General features: G+C 47.3%; 1 protein-coding gene across 2 annotated transcripts in view; it reads left to right on the forward strand.

Annotated features, from left to right (window-relative positions):
* Positions 1-18,990, forward strand: part of IGF2BP1 (insulin like growth factor 2 mRNA binding protein 1) — a 41,645-nt gene that overhangs the window by 11,147 nt on the left and 11,508 nt on the right. For both annotated transcript variants that reach the window (XM_086358082.1, XM_086358083.1), the window contains exons 3-4: positions 14,146-14,194; positions 14,723-14,774. In XM_086358082.1, coding sequence (XP_086214208.1) covers positions 14,146-14,194; positions 14,723-14,774 — 101 coding nt within the window. The remainder of the gene's footprint in view (positions 1-14,145; positions 14,195-14,722; positions 14,775-18,990) is intronic.

The raw sequence follows: 18,990 nt of genomic DNA on the forward strand, positions 1-18,990 counted from the left end.
ACTCCGGCAACCTTTTATTTAATGTGGAAGAAGGGAAAATCTAGCTGGCTGAAGTTTCATTTTATATAGAGGGGTTTCCTCCCAATGTTTATTACCATTTGATTCAAAGCTGCTTCTGCTGACTTTTTAGAATAGGCTGGAATGATTTAAGTCCAGAATAAGCTGTGGGAGGCAGGAGGGGGAATAAAATGATTTCACAAACCTCACAACCTCACAGATCTCTCAGATCATCTTTATTTTACTTTCCCACCCTTGCCCCTGACCATCTTGGGTAGTTCCCTTTAAACTTCTTTTTTTTTGGCGGTGCCCCATGGTGTGTGGGATCTTAGTTCCTTAACCGGGGATGGAACACCTGCCCTGTACATTGAAAGTGTAGAGTCTTAACCACCTGACCCCTAGGGAATTCCCTGAACTTCTAACTAGAAGAAGAATAATGCCTGTCCAGGCCCAAGTTCTTCTCTTCTCCTCTAAAACACCACACAGTCAGCCACTTTAGTCTGAGTGTGTGGGGGTCTTGCCACTTAGTCATCATCCATTTTAGGGGTTGAAGTGGGGTATAATTTTAAACATACATATTTACAACTAAATCACGTAAGAAAATATTTAACTAGACATCTGATAGTTTGCATATTGCTCCAAAGCTTGATACCTCTATTCATGCATGTATCCATGCATGCACTTATTTTTATCTGTTTAGAGTCTGCTATTGACATGCCCTCTGCCAGGTACCAGAAATACAAAGAACAAGATGTAATACAAAGACAGACTTTAGTCTTTAGTGTGGAGATGGAAGGAAATACACTTTATCAGATCATTTTTCTCCTGAAGCTTTTAGGTTTCCTCCTCTATCCTTGTGGTTTTTTTTTTTTTGGATAAGCTGTGTGGCATAGTAAAAAAATTAATTTTAAATTTTAAAAATAAATTTTATATTAAAAATTAAAATTAAGCAATAATTAAAACAATTTTATGAAGTAAAATATAGAGAGCATAAAATTGACCATTTTTAAGTATACAGTTCAGGTGTACTAAGAATATTCACATTGGTGTGCAGCCATCCTCTCTACTTATCTCTAGAAATCCTTTTATCTTGCAAGATTGAAACTCTGTACCCCATAAACAGTAACACCCCATTCCTACCTCCCTCAGCCGTATTTGCATCATCGGTTTTGATTTTCTTACATGGTGTTTGCCTCCCCATTTTATATAAAATGGGAGTCTTTGCCTGACCCTTCTCCTGAATTAAACATTTGATTATTCACTGGTTTTTATCTAGCATTATTTGGTCTTTTTCAGGGCAGGGAATGGAGACATAGGGAGAAGGAGCTGCACAAAAAAGGTGCAAGATAACATTCCTGCCCCCCAGCATTTTCACTTTAGATCCAAGAAAAGCTGTGGGACCACAGAAGCCAAGAGACTGCAATGGGAGGCACTCAACCTCAGGAACTAGCAGGAGGTAGGCTTTGAGTGAGTGTAAGCTGTGTTTCGAAGGATGGGCAGAAAAAATAGGAATGGATTTGGGAGAAAACTGTGGGCAGGCAGCGAGATGTTTGTGGGGTGATAACTCTTCTGGAAGAGAGTGGTGGTATCCTAGTGGGGAGAGCAGAGCCCCCCTCCAGGTAGATACCAAATGTGACACTGTTATTTCCCCTATTGAGCATCTTCTTTGTGCTGTAGGTCAAAAGATGAGTGCCTTTTGCAATGATAAGCATTTATTGAGTCCCTATTCAGATAGGCATTGTTCCTACTAAGAACCCTGCAGGCATTAGTCTTCATTCCACAGAAGAAGCTGAACCTCTGAGTGGTTATGGTAGCTTAGTCAAGGTTATACCTTGAATAAGGAGTGCTGGGATTCAAACTCAGACCTTTGTACCTTCAAGGCTGAGCTCTCTTAGAAGGTCGGAGCAGCTGATCCTTTAAGAGAAGTTGAATGTTTTTTGGGGGGGAGAGCATAAGGTTAGCAAAAAAAAAAAAACATGCCTGACATTAATTTTTCCCGTGTTCTGAGCCTCCTGACTCTGTAGATGCTTTATACTTGCTTTGCATTGTATTTTCTTCTCATCACTGGGATTTTCAGGCAATCTTGACTGGTTGAAGAAAACTAAGAATGTTCTCCCTGTGTCTGGGCAGCTGTGATAGGAAATGGGAATTCTTCTCGTAATGAAAAACCTACAGAAAGGGAATTGAATGAATTGGAGAAGGACTTGAGTGGTTTAGGATTCAGATGTCTATCTCAGCTTGCCCTTTGGCCAGATGTGGGTACACTGTGGGATCTGGGGTCAATATTTTCTTGGGCCTCCTGCCATCTGAAACCTACCCATCTCCTAAACCCGGAAAATAAACTGGGTACGTATGTATTTTGAGTTGTAAGAGCTTCCATCCTTTGGCATTCTTGGAGGTGCCAGGACTGGAGCTTTGGGCTAATTTTTTTTTTCTTTGCCTTTTCCTTTTGTTTAGGTTCAAACCTGGGGAAAATGGGAGGCTGGGGGGAAGGGCAGGGCCCAAGTGGCTTCCCCTCCTACCCTGCCTCCTCCTAGCAGGAAAGGACAAAGAGTTAACCATTGTTACAAGCCTACAGAATCATAATTCATAGCTCATACATGTTTTTGAGGAGCGAGAACCCAGTTACCTTTTCCTGATGAGCAGGAGCAGGCTCCATGGTGTGGTGACACTTGCGGGCTAGTGTCAACTTGGGACTAGGCACTCAACCTCTGAGCCTGTTTTTGAGCTGCAGAATGAAAATAAAAATATTCTCAATATTCTGTGGTTTAGAGGCTCAAATCAACCTCTTGTGTTCTAGGCTCATAGGAGAGTGTGAATTGTAAACCCTAAAGTGTTAGTGGCTCAGTTGTGTCTGCCTCTTTGCTGAAGTACTGTGTAAACGTGAGTTATTAATAAGACTATCTTTAACTGATGACACCCCAAGAGGGCGGACAAAAGAATGTCATTCGCACCCCCAGACAAATGCCCTACTCTGCGTGGAGGTGTGACTCTTTGATTATAAATTTTCTATAGTGGCTCCCAGAACGCCCAGGGAGGAGGGTCTTTTTTTCTCGAGGCCCGGAAGGCCTCTTGGTTCCGCGCCCCCAGCCCACCCCACTCCCAGGCCTCAGTTCCTGCCTTCTCAGTGGGAGGCCTCCCGGCCCGGGTCCTGCCTCCTCCCACAGCCCAGCCGAGGTCTCTAAGGAATGCCGCCTCCCGGGCCATTTTCTCCCCTCCTGCTTCTGCGGCCCCACTTCCAGCCCCCTACCCCCAACCGGTTCCCACTTAAATGCTTGCAGGCCTGTTTGCAGGCGGGAAGCCCCCTCCCCCACAGGACCACCTCAGTCACAGCCCTGACCACAGGGAGGTCGGGTCTGGATTTACTAAAGGACCCCAGAGGGGGAGCCTGCCCCTCGCTGGCTGCCTGACTCGCTGATGGGGTCGGGTTTCGGCCGGTGGCTCTGGAGAGAGAGACAAAGGGCAAAGTCCTGGTCCCCACCCCCACCCGGCAGCCCCCCGGCGGCTGTCCCCTCCCCCTCCGGGCCCTGCGCGGGTAGCCCGGGGCCCCCTGGGCCGGGTGGGACCGGCTGTGGCGAGTCGGGAAGCCGAGGGGGTTCTGGCGGCAGAACGTTCTAGACCGCCCGGCCCCCACGGGCCCCGGGCACACCCTCTGTCCCCCTCCTTGTGCTCTGCCAACTCGGCCCACCCAGCAGCCGGGTTGGGGGGCTGAGCGCTCGGCTTCCCCCGGGTGAGGTGAGAGGGGCTGGGGGAAGGGGCCAGCCCACGTGGGGCACAGGCCCGGCGACGCCAGCCCGGCCGCTCAGCTGCTCGGCCCTTCTCAATTGCCCGTTCATGAGGACTCCCCTCCTCCCCCCCAGCTGCTGCCAGCCCTCCCCCACCCTCAGCTGCTGCCGCCCTTCCCAGGCACCTCTTTCTCCTTTGCCTTGCCGCGCCTGCTCCCCGTTGTCCTCCCCGCCCTGGGTCCCTTGGGCTCTTCAAGCCCTTGCCCCTGCTCCTGGCCCAGGATGGTGAGAACCATCTCGCATGACGCTGATGGGACGCCCTGGCAGAGTCTGGGACTGGGGAGAAAGGCCTTTAACAGAGAGGGCATGTGGCTCCCGCACAAGCCGGGGCAGAACTCAGGGCTGCGCGTCCGTGGCAGAGGAGAGTTGTTTTGATGCACTACCCACTAGAAAGAAAGAAACAGCAGTTCCTGAAGTTTTCCACCACCAACAGGTCTGTGTTGGCAGCTGGAGGAGAGAATTCCTTGAGGTTGTTAACCTCCTGTTGGAGGAACACAACCAGAGCGCCTTCTCACCAACAGGGTGAATTGTGTTTTTCAACGTCTCCTGGCATACATTCCCATTCCCTCTCTGTTAAAGGCCTTTCTCCCCAGTCCCAGACTCTGCCAAGGTGTCCCGTCAACGTCATGCGAGATGGTTTTCACCATCCTGAAACACTAGCAATTCCAAGAAGCGCCCAGATGACACCAAGGTCTTTCTTTCTCAGTGCAAATTGTGAGTTGCAGAAGAGAAGGTTTCTCTTAAGACTGGTCTAGTTTCCATTTGTTTGCTTCTCTGCCTCAAAATCTTAGCCTGGAGCTGCTGGTCCCTCATGAGGGGAGACCTCCCCCCTCTCCCCCCACCACCCCCCTGCTTCATTTCTGAGGCTCACCCTGGTAGTGCTTTCCCCTGAGTGTCCACTCCACCCTCAGCCAGGTCTCTGGACCCTGAGCCAGACCTTCTGGCTCTAAAGCATCTTCGAGAGGTGCTGATACCTCCACTGAGGGGATGAAGGCTAAATCTATCTCTCCGTGAGGTCTTTCTAGCCCCCTTTACCTTTCCCTCTGTCAGAGTGTATTAGCCTCCCCCACTCTGAGGGAAGATCCTGGAAACGCTTCCCATTACCAGCCAGAGAATGAAGGTGAGCACTGTCCCCAGTGGTTCATTTCTTACCCACAGCGTCGCTCCCTCCACCTGCAGGGTTGCGCTGCTCACAGTGGGCACCTCTGCTGTTTGTCTCCATGCATTCGGTTTAGTGCATGGCTCCTTCACACCTCACACTTCACACTGTAGAGCTTGGGAGGCCAGCTCTGGCTCTAGGCAGCCCTCAGGTGAAAGAGCATGGATTCTAGGCAGAGAGAGCACTGTGGAGGGAGGGAGGGAGTGGCAGTTGGCCCAGGCCGACTTGGAATTTGTCTCGAAAGAGCTTCACTGTCTCAGCTTCTGTTTTGGCTTCCTTTGGCACTGCCCAGATGGGCAAGGAGAAAAAAAAGTGGGCTTTCAAGTCAAACCATGTATTTCCGAGATGAGTAAATTGAGCAGAGGATTTATTCCTCCTTTGCTTGCTCTCCAACACCAGGTAGCGCCTTCCCAACTGCCTGTCACTTCTGCACTCCTGCCTATCCCAAACCAAGATGAAATTTTGCAAGACAATATTTGGTGACTATACTTTTTCCCTGCTAACAAATCTCTCTGACAATCATCCAGCCGTATTATAGTGTAGTTAGCTCTTCTGCAAGTTAAATCCTGTGCCCAAATTGGAGCCGCATGCAATAAAAGCCAGTTGGCACGCACTTAGCCATACAGAATATGGGCATTTTTCCTGCTGCTGACATTGGGGCTATACAAGCTTCTGCTGTGTTAACACTTCTTGTCAGAGAGAAAGAACCGAAGTTTGGTGAGATGAGCAGAAACCAGCCTGGGAGGAGAGCTGAGTTCTAGTCCTACCTCAGTTTCCAAGTCTCTTTCCTTTTCCTGTGCCTCGGTTTCTCCTTCTATAAAATGAGAGTGACTATTTAGGACTCTGTTGGACCTCAGTGTCTACATCTGATTTCCTCGGTGTAGGAATCTGATTTTCTTCAACTGGAACTTCCTATTGCTGGGTTAATGATGTATGTATGTCCTTGGTCATCTGAGAAGCTTAATGAATCCCCGTCTTCTTCCCTGATTCCAGGCGGGCCAGGGGCACTTTAAACACAGTACAAGAGCCTTCCAAAGAGGGAATATGATTTGTCTCAGAGTTTCTCCCCAGAATTTGCTTCCTGTCCTCAGCATTAGTTCAGGAGCACACGGGACCGTGTGTGTGTGCTGCATACCTTTAAAAGACCATGTTCGAGGGACCAGAGATACATTCCAGTGGTGTCCCTGCTGCCCAGTTCCCCCAGTACTTCAACCCCTTGGTGGTGGCATCTGCTCTGCCTGGTCCTGCATTTTCCAGCAGGTCCGTGTTTTCCTTTCCAGCCCCTACCCTGCCCGTCAACCCACCCGGCTGCCTGCCTGTCTGGCTGCCCTACCTCTGGATCAGCCTGGCACAGAGCCCTGGGCATTGGGCCAGCTTCTCCTCCCCTCCCCAGCCCCGCCCCCTTTCTCAGCTACTGCCATGCTTGGAGCGTGCCAGGTCCGCCCCCTTCAGAAGCTTTCCTCCACGATTATTTTTTTCTCCACCTCTCCACTCTACAGGGGTAAGGAGGCAGGGTCGGGAGGAAGGACTGGGTCAATGGTGATCTTATGGAAAGGGCAGAGGTTGGCACATTAGGACATCTTTTATGTGTGATTTTTCAGTTGGGCAAAGCAACTGGGATGGGAGCCAGCTTTGGGAGGGGGGCAGTGCCTCTTCTCTGGTGTCAGCTGCATGGGACTCTCTTGTTGAGGAGTCGACAGTATCACCCACTTCTGAAGGGTTACTCTGCCCAGCCCACCCCCTCAATGCAGTCAGCCTTGTCTGGTCCCTTCTCCCATCCCTAACCAAGCTAGGGTGTCCTGCTGGACTGTAAACGCAAAGCAGGAGCTTGCCTAGCTTCCTCATCCCTCCATGCTCTACTGCAGCACAGTGCCTTCACTGTCCAATAGAAACGTGAGGCAAGGCACATCTCTAAGTGTGAATTTTCTAATAGCCACATTGAGAAAAAGTGGAAAAAATTTAATTTTGGCTGTGCTGGGTCTTCACTGTTCGAGGGCTTCCTCGTTTCGGTGGCTTCTCTTGTGCGTAACATGGCCTCACTAGTTGTGGTCACGGGCTTAGTTGCTCTGAGGTATGAGGAATCTTCCTGGACAGGGATCGAACTCATGTCCCCTGCATTGGCAGGTGGCTTCTTAACCGCTGGACCACCAGGGAAGTTCAAAAAAAGTGAAATTAATGTAGAAGTTTAACTCAGCAAATTATTTTAAAAATTTATTCAAAGATTATTGTCAGCATGCAATCTGTAAAAGCATACTTTTACTACTTTGTTATTATTATTATTAATTTTGGGGGATACTACCTTCCCTGGTGGCTTGGCAGTAAAGAATCCGCCTGTAATGCACGAGACCCAGGTTTGGTCCCTGGGTCAGGAATATCCCCTGGAGAAGGAAATGGCAACCCACTCCAGTATTCTTTGCCTGGGAAATCCCATGGACGGAGGAGCGTGCTGGGTTGCAGGTTCAGAAAGAGTCGGACATAACTGAATAACTGATCATGATGAGCATGAAGTCTTAGGAACCCAATGTGTATTTTATTTTACTGTTAGAGCCTGTTCTAATTCATATGATAAATTTTCATTGGACGCATTTCATCTGTATTTAGAGTTCATAAAATTTAGAGAAGAAAAAGTTAAATTATATAGAACTTTTATTTTAAAGAAAAAATTCAATTGCTAATTTGAAGTGCTCAGTAACCACATATGACTAGACTAATGGCTACTGCAGTGTGGATAACACAGGTTCAGTGCATAGCAGGTGCCAAGAAAGTCTGGAGTGAATGACTCCAGCAGCTGGACACCAGAAACCTTAAGAAAATGGTAATGACCTTGACTGCTGATTAGAATGAAAAGAACATGGTGTTATTGCAAGTTTGAAAAATCTTAATTAGTTGCTCACTCTTTTAAAATAGCCAGGTAATAACCCCAACCCCATCACCGGGCAAGCTTAGTTTTCTAATTGCCCTGGGCTTGTTTCTTCCCACATTTTCGAGGAGATGCCTGGAGGCTGGAGTGAATTTGGGTATCACTGGGGATGAAGTTAAGTGTGGATGTGTGAGAGAGTGTCTTAACTTTGGGCTATGGATGGATTCCAAAGCTTTCATTAACCCATGAAATCTTTAAATTGTGTACAGAATGTTTGCATCTTTCTGGTGAAGAGTGTTCTTAGCTTTTATCATATTTCCTAATGGGAATCTCCAGGGGAAAAATCGGTTCACAACCACTTATTTAGACCATTAAGACACAAAAAAATCACTCTAATTAAATTAAAAAGGTGTAGGAACTTTTAAAATTAGTGATCCAGTGGTTAGAACTCCATGCTCCCAATGTAGAGTGGTTTGATACCTGATCAGGGAACTAAGATCCCGCATTCCACAGCAAAGATGCCACAGTGGAGATCCTGCATGCCACAACTAAATAAATATTTGGCACAGCCAAATACATTAAAAAAAAGAAAGAAAGCGTATTACTATAGGTGGACAGGGTTGATCTCTATCTGGGAACACAAGATCCAGTAAAATGGGCTAATCCTAATCCTTGTTTCTGTGATGTGAGAAACTGAGGTCTGGAGAGTTGAAGGCCTGACTTGCTCAAGGGCATGCAGCCTGTTAGTCAGAGAACCATGACCTTGGGGAGAGGTGGAGATGAGGGTCTAATCTGGAGAATCTGACTTAATCCTAGTTCTCTGGAGAGATGAAAGCCTTGATTTGATTCTGATAGGGGGCTCGGGGGGTTGGGGCCCCAAGCCTGAACAGTTTTCCAAAACCTGCTATTGCCTCTCTCCCCACAGCTGGCTTGCTCCACCTAGGTGTAAAGGGAGTCTTCCCACTAGGGGAAGATGAGGTCGCTAGCATAATTGAAGGTCGCATCCTACCCTCTGGACATGGGGGTGGAAGGAGGAAGGAGGTGGTTTGTCTGCAGGAGTTAGAAAAAGAACACTTCTTGGGGCAGGCAGTTTTTAGCTGTCCTCCAGAAGACCTAAAAACTTCTCAGGGTGTGTTCTGTCCAGGTGTGCATTCTGTCGTCTGGGGAGACCCCCTTCTGAAAGTGTTCTGTCTGTGCATCTGCTTGTCTCTCCACTGGACCTCAGACCCGTCCTCCCTGCCCCCATGAGGCTCCTCACCAGGGCCTGGATTCTTGCTAATAAAAATAAAATAAGAAAACTTCATTGGCTTAGACTCATTAATTTTGAATCTGTGATGACATTAAAATTGGGTGAGCTAGAATTATCTTTTTTAAAAAGTTTTTGTTATGGAAAAAAGTATTTTGAAAGTAGAAAGGATAATTAAATAATTCCCCCATGTACCCATCACCAAAAATTACCAAATCATATTTGATCTGTATTAATTTTCCCCCTGGTTACTTTAAAGTAAACCTAGACATGACGTTTTATCTGTAACTATTTCAGTATGTATTTCTAAAAATCAATATTTTATCTTTTTGGCCATGCCTTGAGGCTTGTGGAATCTTAGCTTACCAGGGATTGAACTCTTGACCTCTGACGGTGAGAGCTGCTCAGAGTCCTAACTGCTGGTGTGCGTGCCCACGTGCTGTCTCTCTCAGTTGTGTCTGACTCTTTCCCACCGCATGGGGTGTAGCCCTCCAGGCTCCTCTGTCCATGGGATTTTCCAGGCAAGAACACTGGAGTCGGTTGCTATTTCCTACCTCAGGGGATCTTCCCCACCCAGAGATTGAACCCATGTCTCTTGCATCTCCTGCATTGGCAGGTGGAACCTTTTCCACTTTGCCACCTGCAAACCCTCTAAGCACTGGACTGCCAGGGATTCCCTGACTTTTTAAGAATCTAATTTTTTCAAAAATGGTACAAATGAACCTGTATACAAAACAAATAAGACTCACAGATACCGAAAACAAACATTTGGTTACCAAAGCCTGTTCTAATATTATCAAATATCTAGTCAGTGTTCAAAAACCATAGAATCACTTTTAGCGACCTCATCTTCCCCTAGTGGGAAGACTCCCTTTACATCTAGGTGGAGCAAGCCAGTTGTGGGGAGAGAGGCAATAGTAGGTTTTGGAAAACTGTTCAGGCTTGGGGCCCCAACCCCCAGAGCCTCCTATCAGAATCAAATCAAGGCTTTCATCTCTTCAGAGAACTAGGATTAAGTCAGATTCTCCAGAAGTTACAGGTGGGGCGTTTTGACTCCTGGAGAGCAGTACCCACTCAGCATGTCTGCTCTTCACTCTGATGCTTGAACTCTATGAGTGTTTTAAATCTGTCCTCAAGCCAAACCTTTCCTGTATTTTGGCAAAGACTTTTGTTTCCTTTCTGTCATCAGAAAGGCAGCACAAGGGGACGAGCCTCGAAGAGCCTGGAACCAGACAGCCTCTGTGTTTCAGTACTGACTCTGACTCTGGGTATCTGACTTGGCAGATACTCAACCCCTCAATCTCAGGGCCTCAGTGTGTAAAGTGGAGCCACAGTTACCATGGGCATGGATAGTGGGAGGCTTCTTGGAGGTGTAGAATCTGCACCTGGCGACTGGTAAGCACTCCTGAAATGTTCGTGTCTTCCTTAATGAACTGTTTTCCTTCCCATTCAAGGTCAATGACATGTCTTTAAAAGGGTTAATAGGGCCAGAGCTCCCTGCCCCGGGGGGGGGGGGGGGGGCTTCCAGTCATACTTCCAGGTGCCCAGCTCCTGTTCTTCCGGAATCTCTTGTTTTCCTACTATCTCCTTAGCGGTTGCTCAGATGCTCTCCCTCTGGTCTCTCCTGGAATCTCCCCTGGGCTCGAAGGAGGTCACTTGGTCCCTATGGCCCTGGTGTCCCCTGCTTGCCCCCAACCACATCAGAAAGGAGCACCCCCTATGACTCTGTGTCTGGGGAGCTGCCCCAGGGCCCTGCTGGTTAGGGCACGCAGAGGGGGTCAGAGGCCTCAGGGTGTTGGCATCCAGGGAAATAATTTGACTCGTGCACCCATTGCCTTCATTGCCAGGGCCTGGAGGCGTCACTCTTTCACTTCACAAGTTTATCAGCTCCAGGACGGGTGGTGGCTCCTGAACCTCGGGGAGTCCTCTTGCTTTTCTGAACAGTCGGTATTGGAGTTCAGGGTCCTGCTCAGTGTGCAGTGCCCCGTTGCCTGTAGTGCAGAAGCTCCATTCTGAGCTAGTGGAAGCCTGTCTATCAGTCAAATGCTGGATTGGGGCCCTTTGGTTGTCACAGGAGGTGGGGGTGTGGGCTGTGATATTTCCCGCTATTTCCCCATCAGTGCAGAAGCCTAACTGTTTTACTATCACAGGTGGCCATCCTTGTCAGACTTGTAGCCTCTTCCCATGCTAGTGTCCTGGGGACTCGAATTGGGACTGGGACAGAGCACCTGGACGGGGCCATGACTTAGCAGGCCTCCTGCCTGTTCTAAGTCCTCACAAAAGCCCTATCCGTTCCCACAGGAGGAAACTAAGGTACTGAGTAAAGAAGTCAGGGCTTCTTAACTTCCATCCTGATCCTCCAAGCCCTCAGCACCCTGCCCTGGCCCAGCTTGTACTGGGCAACCAGAAATGCCTGTAGCACCCTACAGGCATTATTAGCACCCTACATGGCTAATGAGTTAGCCATGGGTTCCTGGTCCAGTTCTCAACATGGCCCCATGTGCCTTGGGCCTTAAAGAAATTAGGTAGCACCATACTTAATACAAACCAGGCCAAGGGCTTAAAAGACAAAAGCTCTTGGTCTCTGTTTTTGTCAGGGTTTGCCTTACTGGCCAGGTTTGGAGGCCTGAAGTGGCCTTGTGTGGGTTCCCAGGATTGGGTGTGTGTGCCCTGGAGAGGTGGGTGAGCCGTGCCTTTTGGGGGTGGGGGAGGGCTGCAGGATGTCTTTTCTTTCATTGGTTGGGTATCCCTGCCCTCCTCCCCCCTCCTTCTCCTGAAACATTCCAGACATTCCAGACTGCCATTGCTTTCAGGATATGGATTAACATCCCAAACTGAGATTTGATTTCACCTTCCCATCCCCTCCCAACTCTTCCCTACCCTGAAAAGAAAGCCCCTAAAAGAGGGAGTTTGAGTAAGAAGAGGGTATTTTTTTTTTTTTTGAAGAGGGTATTTTTGACCCTTGACCTGAGATTATAGTAAGGGACCATCCTGAAAGTGTGCTCTTAAAACTAAACTTCCATAGGGGGCTGCTTTAAGCCCTTACTGGTTTGAACTCCAGGCTGGCAGCCGCCCATCCCCTTTGGTCCTTCCAGAAGCATTTGCTTGAGAGAGGTCCTCACTCAGCTTGGGGGACCCCTGTCACTAGCATTAAGGTAGATCAGTGTTCTCAGTCTTCTAATGGTATAAATCACCTCTTCAGTTCGCCAGGAATTTGACTTTCCTCCTGTGAGAGCTCCTGCATTTTCTTTGCCCATTTCATCATAAAATGAGTTGTTTATGGGAAATCCCATATGGCATGTGATGCAGATACCGTGAAGCTCACTCTTGGCCATTGAATTGGATCCCAAGAAGCTGGCCTGGTGTGGGACTCGAGGCCCTGGAAGTGGGCTTGTTTCTGATGCTTGTTCTTTTGTCCGGCTATGATCTAACCTCCTTAGATCAGGTTCATGAACCAAACCAAAGTAAAGAACCATTATGGCACATTTCCCTTAAGCTGTTTCAACCCCAGAAGAGATTTCGTTAGTGTATGTCATTGATAAAGACTCTCTATCCTCAAAACTGCAGAGCTAGAAGGGGTCTTAAAGACCCTTCTGTTTCCGTTCTACATCTAAAGACTTGGTCACGGGTGAAATGAGTGAGCTGGCCGAGGGCAGAGAGCCAAGATCAAAACATTTACAGTTAGAGTTTAGCATCCCTTCCCTTGCCCTCATGTGTGTGTAGGGTTTTGTTTTTTATATTTTTTTGTCCACGCCACATGGCATGTGGGATCTTAGTTCCCCCACCAGGGGTGGAACCCATGCCCCTTGCATTGGAAGCGTGGAGTCTGGACCACCTGGGAAGTCCCACTCTTGTGTGTTTTGAGCATGATTTCCCCCAACTTGGCAAGAACTGACTGGGCCCTGTTGCATGTCAGCCAGGAACACAGGGCCTAAAACTTGAGTGGCTTAGTCAGGACAGCCAGTCGGGGGCAGTTGAGGGGCTAGAACCGGACTTTCTTGCTCCCTGCTCTCATTTTTCCCTCGTGCCACTGGAATTTCGTTGGACCATGTCCTGAAACTGAGAGTTTTGTAATCAAGGATACACAAAGACAAGTGACAATTGACCAATGCAGATCAAGTCAATTGAAATGTTTTAAGCCCAGGGATTAGGGCATTGATTTGGGTGGTGAGCAATTAATTGCCCTGGGCATCAACCTTGAACCTGAAAGCCTTCCTCAGGGAAAATTACATTTTTAAGAGGCAAGATGGGAAGGAGGAACTATAATAAACTGGGAGGAGGGAAGGGGGTGATTATGATGCTGGATTGTGTGTGTTAATCACTCCACCTTAGTATTCACACGTGTGTCTATTATTACATTTTAAGTACGATGCTTACTCCAAACCCTTTGCTAAGCTCTTGATAATATTATCTAACATCACTTTATACCTCCCTGTGAATAGGTATTATCCCTGTTTTACAAAGGAGAAAACTGAGCCTCGAGTTAAATAACCTTTTAAAGATCAGTGCTAAGTGGAGCGCAAGTTTAAATCTGTATCAAAGAAAGAGCTTAGCTACTGCCAACTATCCTGCTGCAATTTGTTTGCGTATATGTTTCCCCTAATAATTGTGAGCAGCTTGAGGCCAGGCACTTTGTTCTGTCTATCAGTTGTGTCCCCAGCATGTAGAACAAAGTCATCCAGCATGAAGTAGACACCGACTAGAAAGGTATCGGGTGAATGATTCATACAATAATTCGCATAGCTAGCTCTGTATTCCTAGAGTCTGAGACATGGTGGGTGGTAATGGATGGTTACTGAGTAAGATATAATGAGTGAGGAACCTAGGAGAGATGAACAAAGCAGGTATGACTGGGGGGATTATGTTATCCTAGTGCTTAGGGCACCTGGTTTTGGCTTTCCTATCTGTGGTCGCACTGTATTTCGCTCTCTAAAAAGAGGCCAGCTTTCCATTCCCAAAGGTTATCATTCTTAGACTCTTAAGGCTTTGGTGTTGAGTAGAAGGTAGGAAGATAGACTGGAATGAGGACTAAAACCTGCAAGGTCACAGGCCCCTAAAGTATCCAGAGCTGTCACTGATGTTTTCTCTCTAATTTCAGGAGTCGAAAAATACAGATCCGAAATATTCCACCCCAGCTTCGATGGGAAGTAAGTGATTAGGGGAAATTGTTAGTGGGGTCATGGAGACTGGGAGGGAAGTCTTGGTTAGCCTGAGGTGGCAGAGATGACTGGGAGGTGTCCTGGGGGCTTTGTGCTAGGCCAGAGATTCTGAGGGAGGGGGTGGCGGGGTGGACAGTTGGATTGCATCCTCAGCCTAAGACTTGCAGCATGAGTTCTTGGGCATTCCCTCTGGTGAGAGGCATCAGGGAGGCGGGAAGGGTGTTCCCTGAACCCCAAGCTTAGTGATGACCGAGGACTGGCTGGAGACCAGGTGCTACAGGTCTGCTTCCAAAAAGGACCTTAAGTTCCACACCCGCTTTTTGAGCACATTCTGTGAAGAAATTCTGATGGCTTACCACCAGCATTAGTACCTAAGAAGGGGCAACCCAAGCAGGTAACATGTTGAGTCCCCACCAAAGGGTTTCCCAGTGCTTTGGGGTGAGGGGTGTGCCCAGTGATGACTTGGTGAGTTCCTGGGGTACTCAGGTTAGCCGTGCTCCCTTCCCCTGCTCTCAGGTACTGGACAGCTTGCTGGCTCAGTATGGTACAGTGGAGAACTGCGAGCAAGGTAAGAGTGGATAGAGGCGGCGGTAGTGGGGTAGGGGTAGATGGGTGTTGGAGGAGTTGTGGGGCGGAAGGGCGGAAATCTGCTCTGCTTCCTTTTCTGGTGCCACATGTCTCTGGAACACCAAAGACAGCCCAGAGGGTACCGTGGAGGGAGGTAGAGTGGAGTGTCCCAGCTCTGGCTCTGCTACTTCTCTGGAACTGGCTTCTCCTCTGGTTAAAAAGAGAATCAGCAAATCACTCATTCCCAGCATGGAGTCTCCATGGGCCAGCCAAGGTAGAAACAGAGGTTCCCTGGATTTTAGAAATAGGTTAAGAACGGAAGCTGTGCGTGCAAGCTAAGTAAATCTGTAGCCCTTTTATTTTAAAAGCTTCATAACTCTTGGTTTTTGTCTGAAATAATCAACAGGTTGTCTTTTTTTGGGGCGGTGGGCAGAGAGGGTAGAAACTGATTATCAGCTACGTGTCTTTGGTTAATTAAAAAAAAGAAAGGCAGAGAATCACTTTTGCACATATTGATGGGCAGGCAAAATCTTTCTCAAGACTGGGCCCACGGGAACTTCCCTGGTGGTCCGGTGGCTAAGATTCCGTCTCGCAATGCAGGGGGCTTGGGTTCAGTCCCTAGTCAGAGAACTAGATCCCACGTGCCACAGCTAGGACCTGGCGCAGCCAAAAAAAAAATAGTAGGCCCACAGTTCAGTTCAGTCGCTCAGTCATGTCTAACTCTTTGCTACCCCATGAACCGTAGCAAGCCAGGCTTCCCTGTCCATCACCAACTCCTGGAGTTTATCCAAACTTATGTCCATTGAGTTGGTGATGCCATCCCACCATCTCATCCTCTGTCATCCCCTTCTTCTCCTGCCTTCAATCTTTCCCAACATCAGGGTCTTTTCAAATGAGTCAGCTCTTCACAGCAGGTGGCCAAAATATTGGAGTTTCAGCTTCAACATCAGTCCTTCCAGTGAACACCCAGGAATGATTACCTTTAGGATGGACTGGTTGGATCTCCTTGCAGAAGGAGAAATAATAAAAAAGAATTCTAGATCATGAAAAGTTTGCTATGATTTTTGAAGTTTCTCCAAAAACTTAAGTTCTTCTCAAATTGCTTAAGATTATAAATTATTTTCAGAGGAAATGAGCTAAAATAAAATTTGGAGGACTTGCTTGGTGGTCCAGTGGTTAAGAGTCCACCTGCCAATGCAGGGAGTGTGGGTTTCATCTGATCTGGGAAGAGGGAAGATTCCACATGCCATGGGGCATGGTGCATCAGAGCCCTGGGTGCCACAGCTCCTGAAGCTGGCTGTCTAGAGCCCTTGAGCTGCAACTACTGAAGCCCTTGTGCCTCTGGCCCACGCTCTGCAACAAGAGGAGCCATAGCAATGAGAAGCCCGCCTATGGTAATGGAGAGTAGTCCCTGCTCGATGCAACTAGAAAAAAGCCCATGTGTAGCAATGAAGACCCGGCTCAGCCAAAAGTGAATGAATGAATGAATAAAAATTTGAAGTGTTTTGGGCTGGACATAAAGTAGAGCTTGGTCATTAGGCAGACAAAATGGTTTGAGTTTGCAGATCTTTAAGAAACCTAGACAAGACAAAATATTCATCTCCAAATTCTAAATAGGCAAGCTGTAAATCATTACAAATGATTAAAATACTCGCCTGCACAAAAATCTGAGGTGCTGAATCAGTCGAACAGGTTCTCTTCTGCCCTGACCCTGGAGCTTGCTTTTACTATAAGCACCAGGACATAATTGGAAGCACTGATAACCATTGCTCAGTCCCTGATAACCATTGTCCAGTCCTGCTTACATCTTAGACTGATGACTCAGTTACTCCTGGACAGACAGCAGTGGCTTGGGAGTACGTTGGAGAGCTTCACTAGGGGTGCCCAGCAGGGGTCACTGCTAGTTCAGAGGCTCACCAGAGAACCATAACACACCGAATCTGGGGGCGATGCCTGCTCCCTGGAGAAAACAGAATGGCAAATGTTTGCTTTTGTAACAATAAACTCTTCGTCTGCTCAAACGCCGCTTACTAAGCAATGCCCTTTCTGTCCACCCTACGTGAAATTATACCCCTGACCACCACCTCCTTTTCCGTGCTTTGTATTTCTCCATAGCACTCAACCCCTTCTACTTTTTTGCAGGGAGAACATGAATTTTTTTTTTAATTGAAGTATGGTTGATTTATAATATATTAGTTTCAGTTACACACCATAGTGATTCAGCATTTTTCAACATTATACTCCATTGAATGTCATTACAAGATAATGTCTGTAACTCCCTGTGCTGTGCAATTTATTTTTATCCTTTGACTGTTTTGTTTACTTATTTATTTATTGGCTTGTGGGATCTTAGTTCCCTGACCAGAGATCAACCTTGGCAGTGAAACCGCTGGGTCCCAACCTCAGGCTTGCCAGGGAATTCCTGTCATTTTACTTTATACATAGTAGTTTGTATCTGTCGGTCCATACCCCCGTACCCTTGATGCCCCCCCACCCCCGCCTTTTTTAGTAATCACTAGTTTGTCTTCTGTATCTGTGTTTCTGTTTTGCGTATATATTCATCTGTATTTTTTAGATTTCCCATATGGCTGATATCACACAGTATTTGTCTTCCTTTGACATTTCACTAAGTGTAATATGCTGGCAACCCACTCCAGTGTTCTTGCCTGGAGAATCCCAGGGACGGGGGAGCCTGGTGGGCTGCCGTCTGTGGGGTCGCACAGAGTCGGACACGACTGAAGCGACTTAGCAGCAGCAGTAGCAGCAATATGCTCTTGGTCCATCCACATCTCTGAAAATGGCAAGATTTAATTTTTTTTTTTATGGTTGAGTAATAGTCTATTATCATACCATCTTTTCACAGTCTTTGCTTATTATATTTTTTGCTTTCTCTTCTTACTAGTATGTTTAACCTCCGTGAGAGCAGAGGTTTTGTTTGATTCACTCCTGTATTTCCACTTAACTGCTAGAAGATTCTTGCAGAATCTTCCTCTCCACTGAGTTGGGAGAGCTCTACTGACAGGCCAGAGGGGCCAAGAGTGGTCTGCACTGCAGTTTTGTGGTGATAAGTGCCATTGGTATTGTAGGGGGAGGGGTGGATTTGTTTTTTTTTTTGGTCCAAGTCCCCCACGCCAGGGCTGAGCAGTCTCAATTCAGTTCATTCGCTCAGTTGTGTCCGACTCTTTGCGAACCCGTGGCCTGCAGTATGCCAGGCTTCCCTGTCCATCACCAACTCCCTGAGCTTCCTCAAACTCATTTTGAGTCGGTGATGCCATCCAACCATCTCATCCTCTATCGTCCCCTTCTCCTCTGCCTTCAATCTTTCCCAGCATCAGGGTCTTTTCCAGTGAGTCAGTTTTTCATATCAGGTGGGCCAAGTATTGGAGCTTCAGCTTCAGCATCAGTCCTTCCAATGAATATTTAGAACTGATTTCCTTTAGAATGGACTGGTTTGATCTCCTTGCAGTCCAAGGGACTCTCAAGAGTCTTCTCCAACACCACAGTTCAAAAGCATCAATTCTTTGGTGCTCAGCTTTCTTTATGGTCCACCTCTCACATCCATACATGACTACTGGAAAAACCATAGCTTTGACTAGATGGACCTTTGTCAGCAAAGTAATGTCTCTCTTTTTTAATATGCTGTCTAGGTTGGTCATAGCTTTTTTTCCAAGGGGCAAGCATCTTTGAATTTCATGGCTGCAGTCACCATCTGCAGTGATTTTTGAGCCTAAGAAAGAGCCCTGCTTTCTTGAGCAGGTCTAGGGGACCCAAAATCACAAGACAGTGATACATAAAGCATAGGTTAATTTTATTAATTCAAAATGGGGGAAGACTATGTGGCCAGATCACATGGAACATCCAACCCAAGTCCATTCCCAAATCCTGCCCCTCCAGACTCCATGGCAGACTCTTGTAAACTTATTCAGCTAGGCGAATGATACACTTTTATTTGATCAGTGAATACTTGAGGGTACTCTAAAATGGATTTAGGTGTTTTCTCAAATCTCTTCGGGGATGTCCTTACAGACCTTTTCTTTGTGTAATCTCACTCAGTGTGTGATTTTTAACTAGTATAAATTTGTTTCTAAGAATACATTTATTTCCAGATTGGGGTATATGTGTATGTGAGTGCTCTCTGCTGCATAACTGCTGATATGTTGACTGCACATCCGTGTGTATGCCTGGCTGTCTTGAGGGCTGGCAGGGAAATCGAAGGA

The sequence above is a fragment of the Bos grunniens genome, chromosome 19, assembly GCF_055505025.1.
Source record: "Bos grunniens cultivar Pamir isolate PY7600 chromosome 19, Bosgru_T2T1.0, whole genome shotgun sequence".
NCBI lineage: Eukaryota > Metazoa > Chordata > Mammalia > Artiodactyla > Bovidae > Bos > Bos grunniens.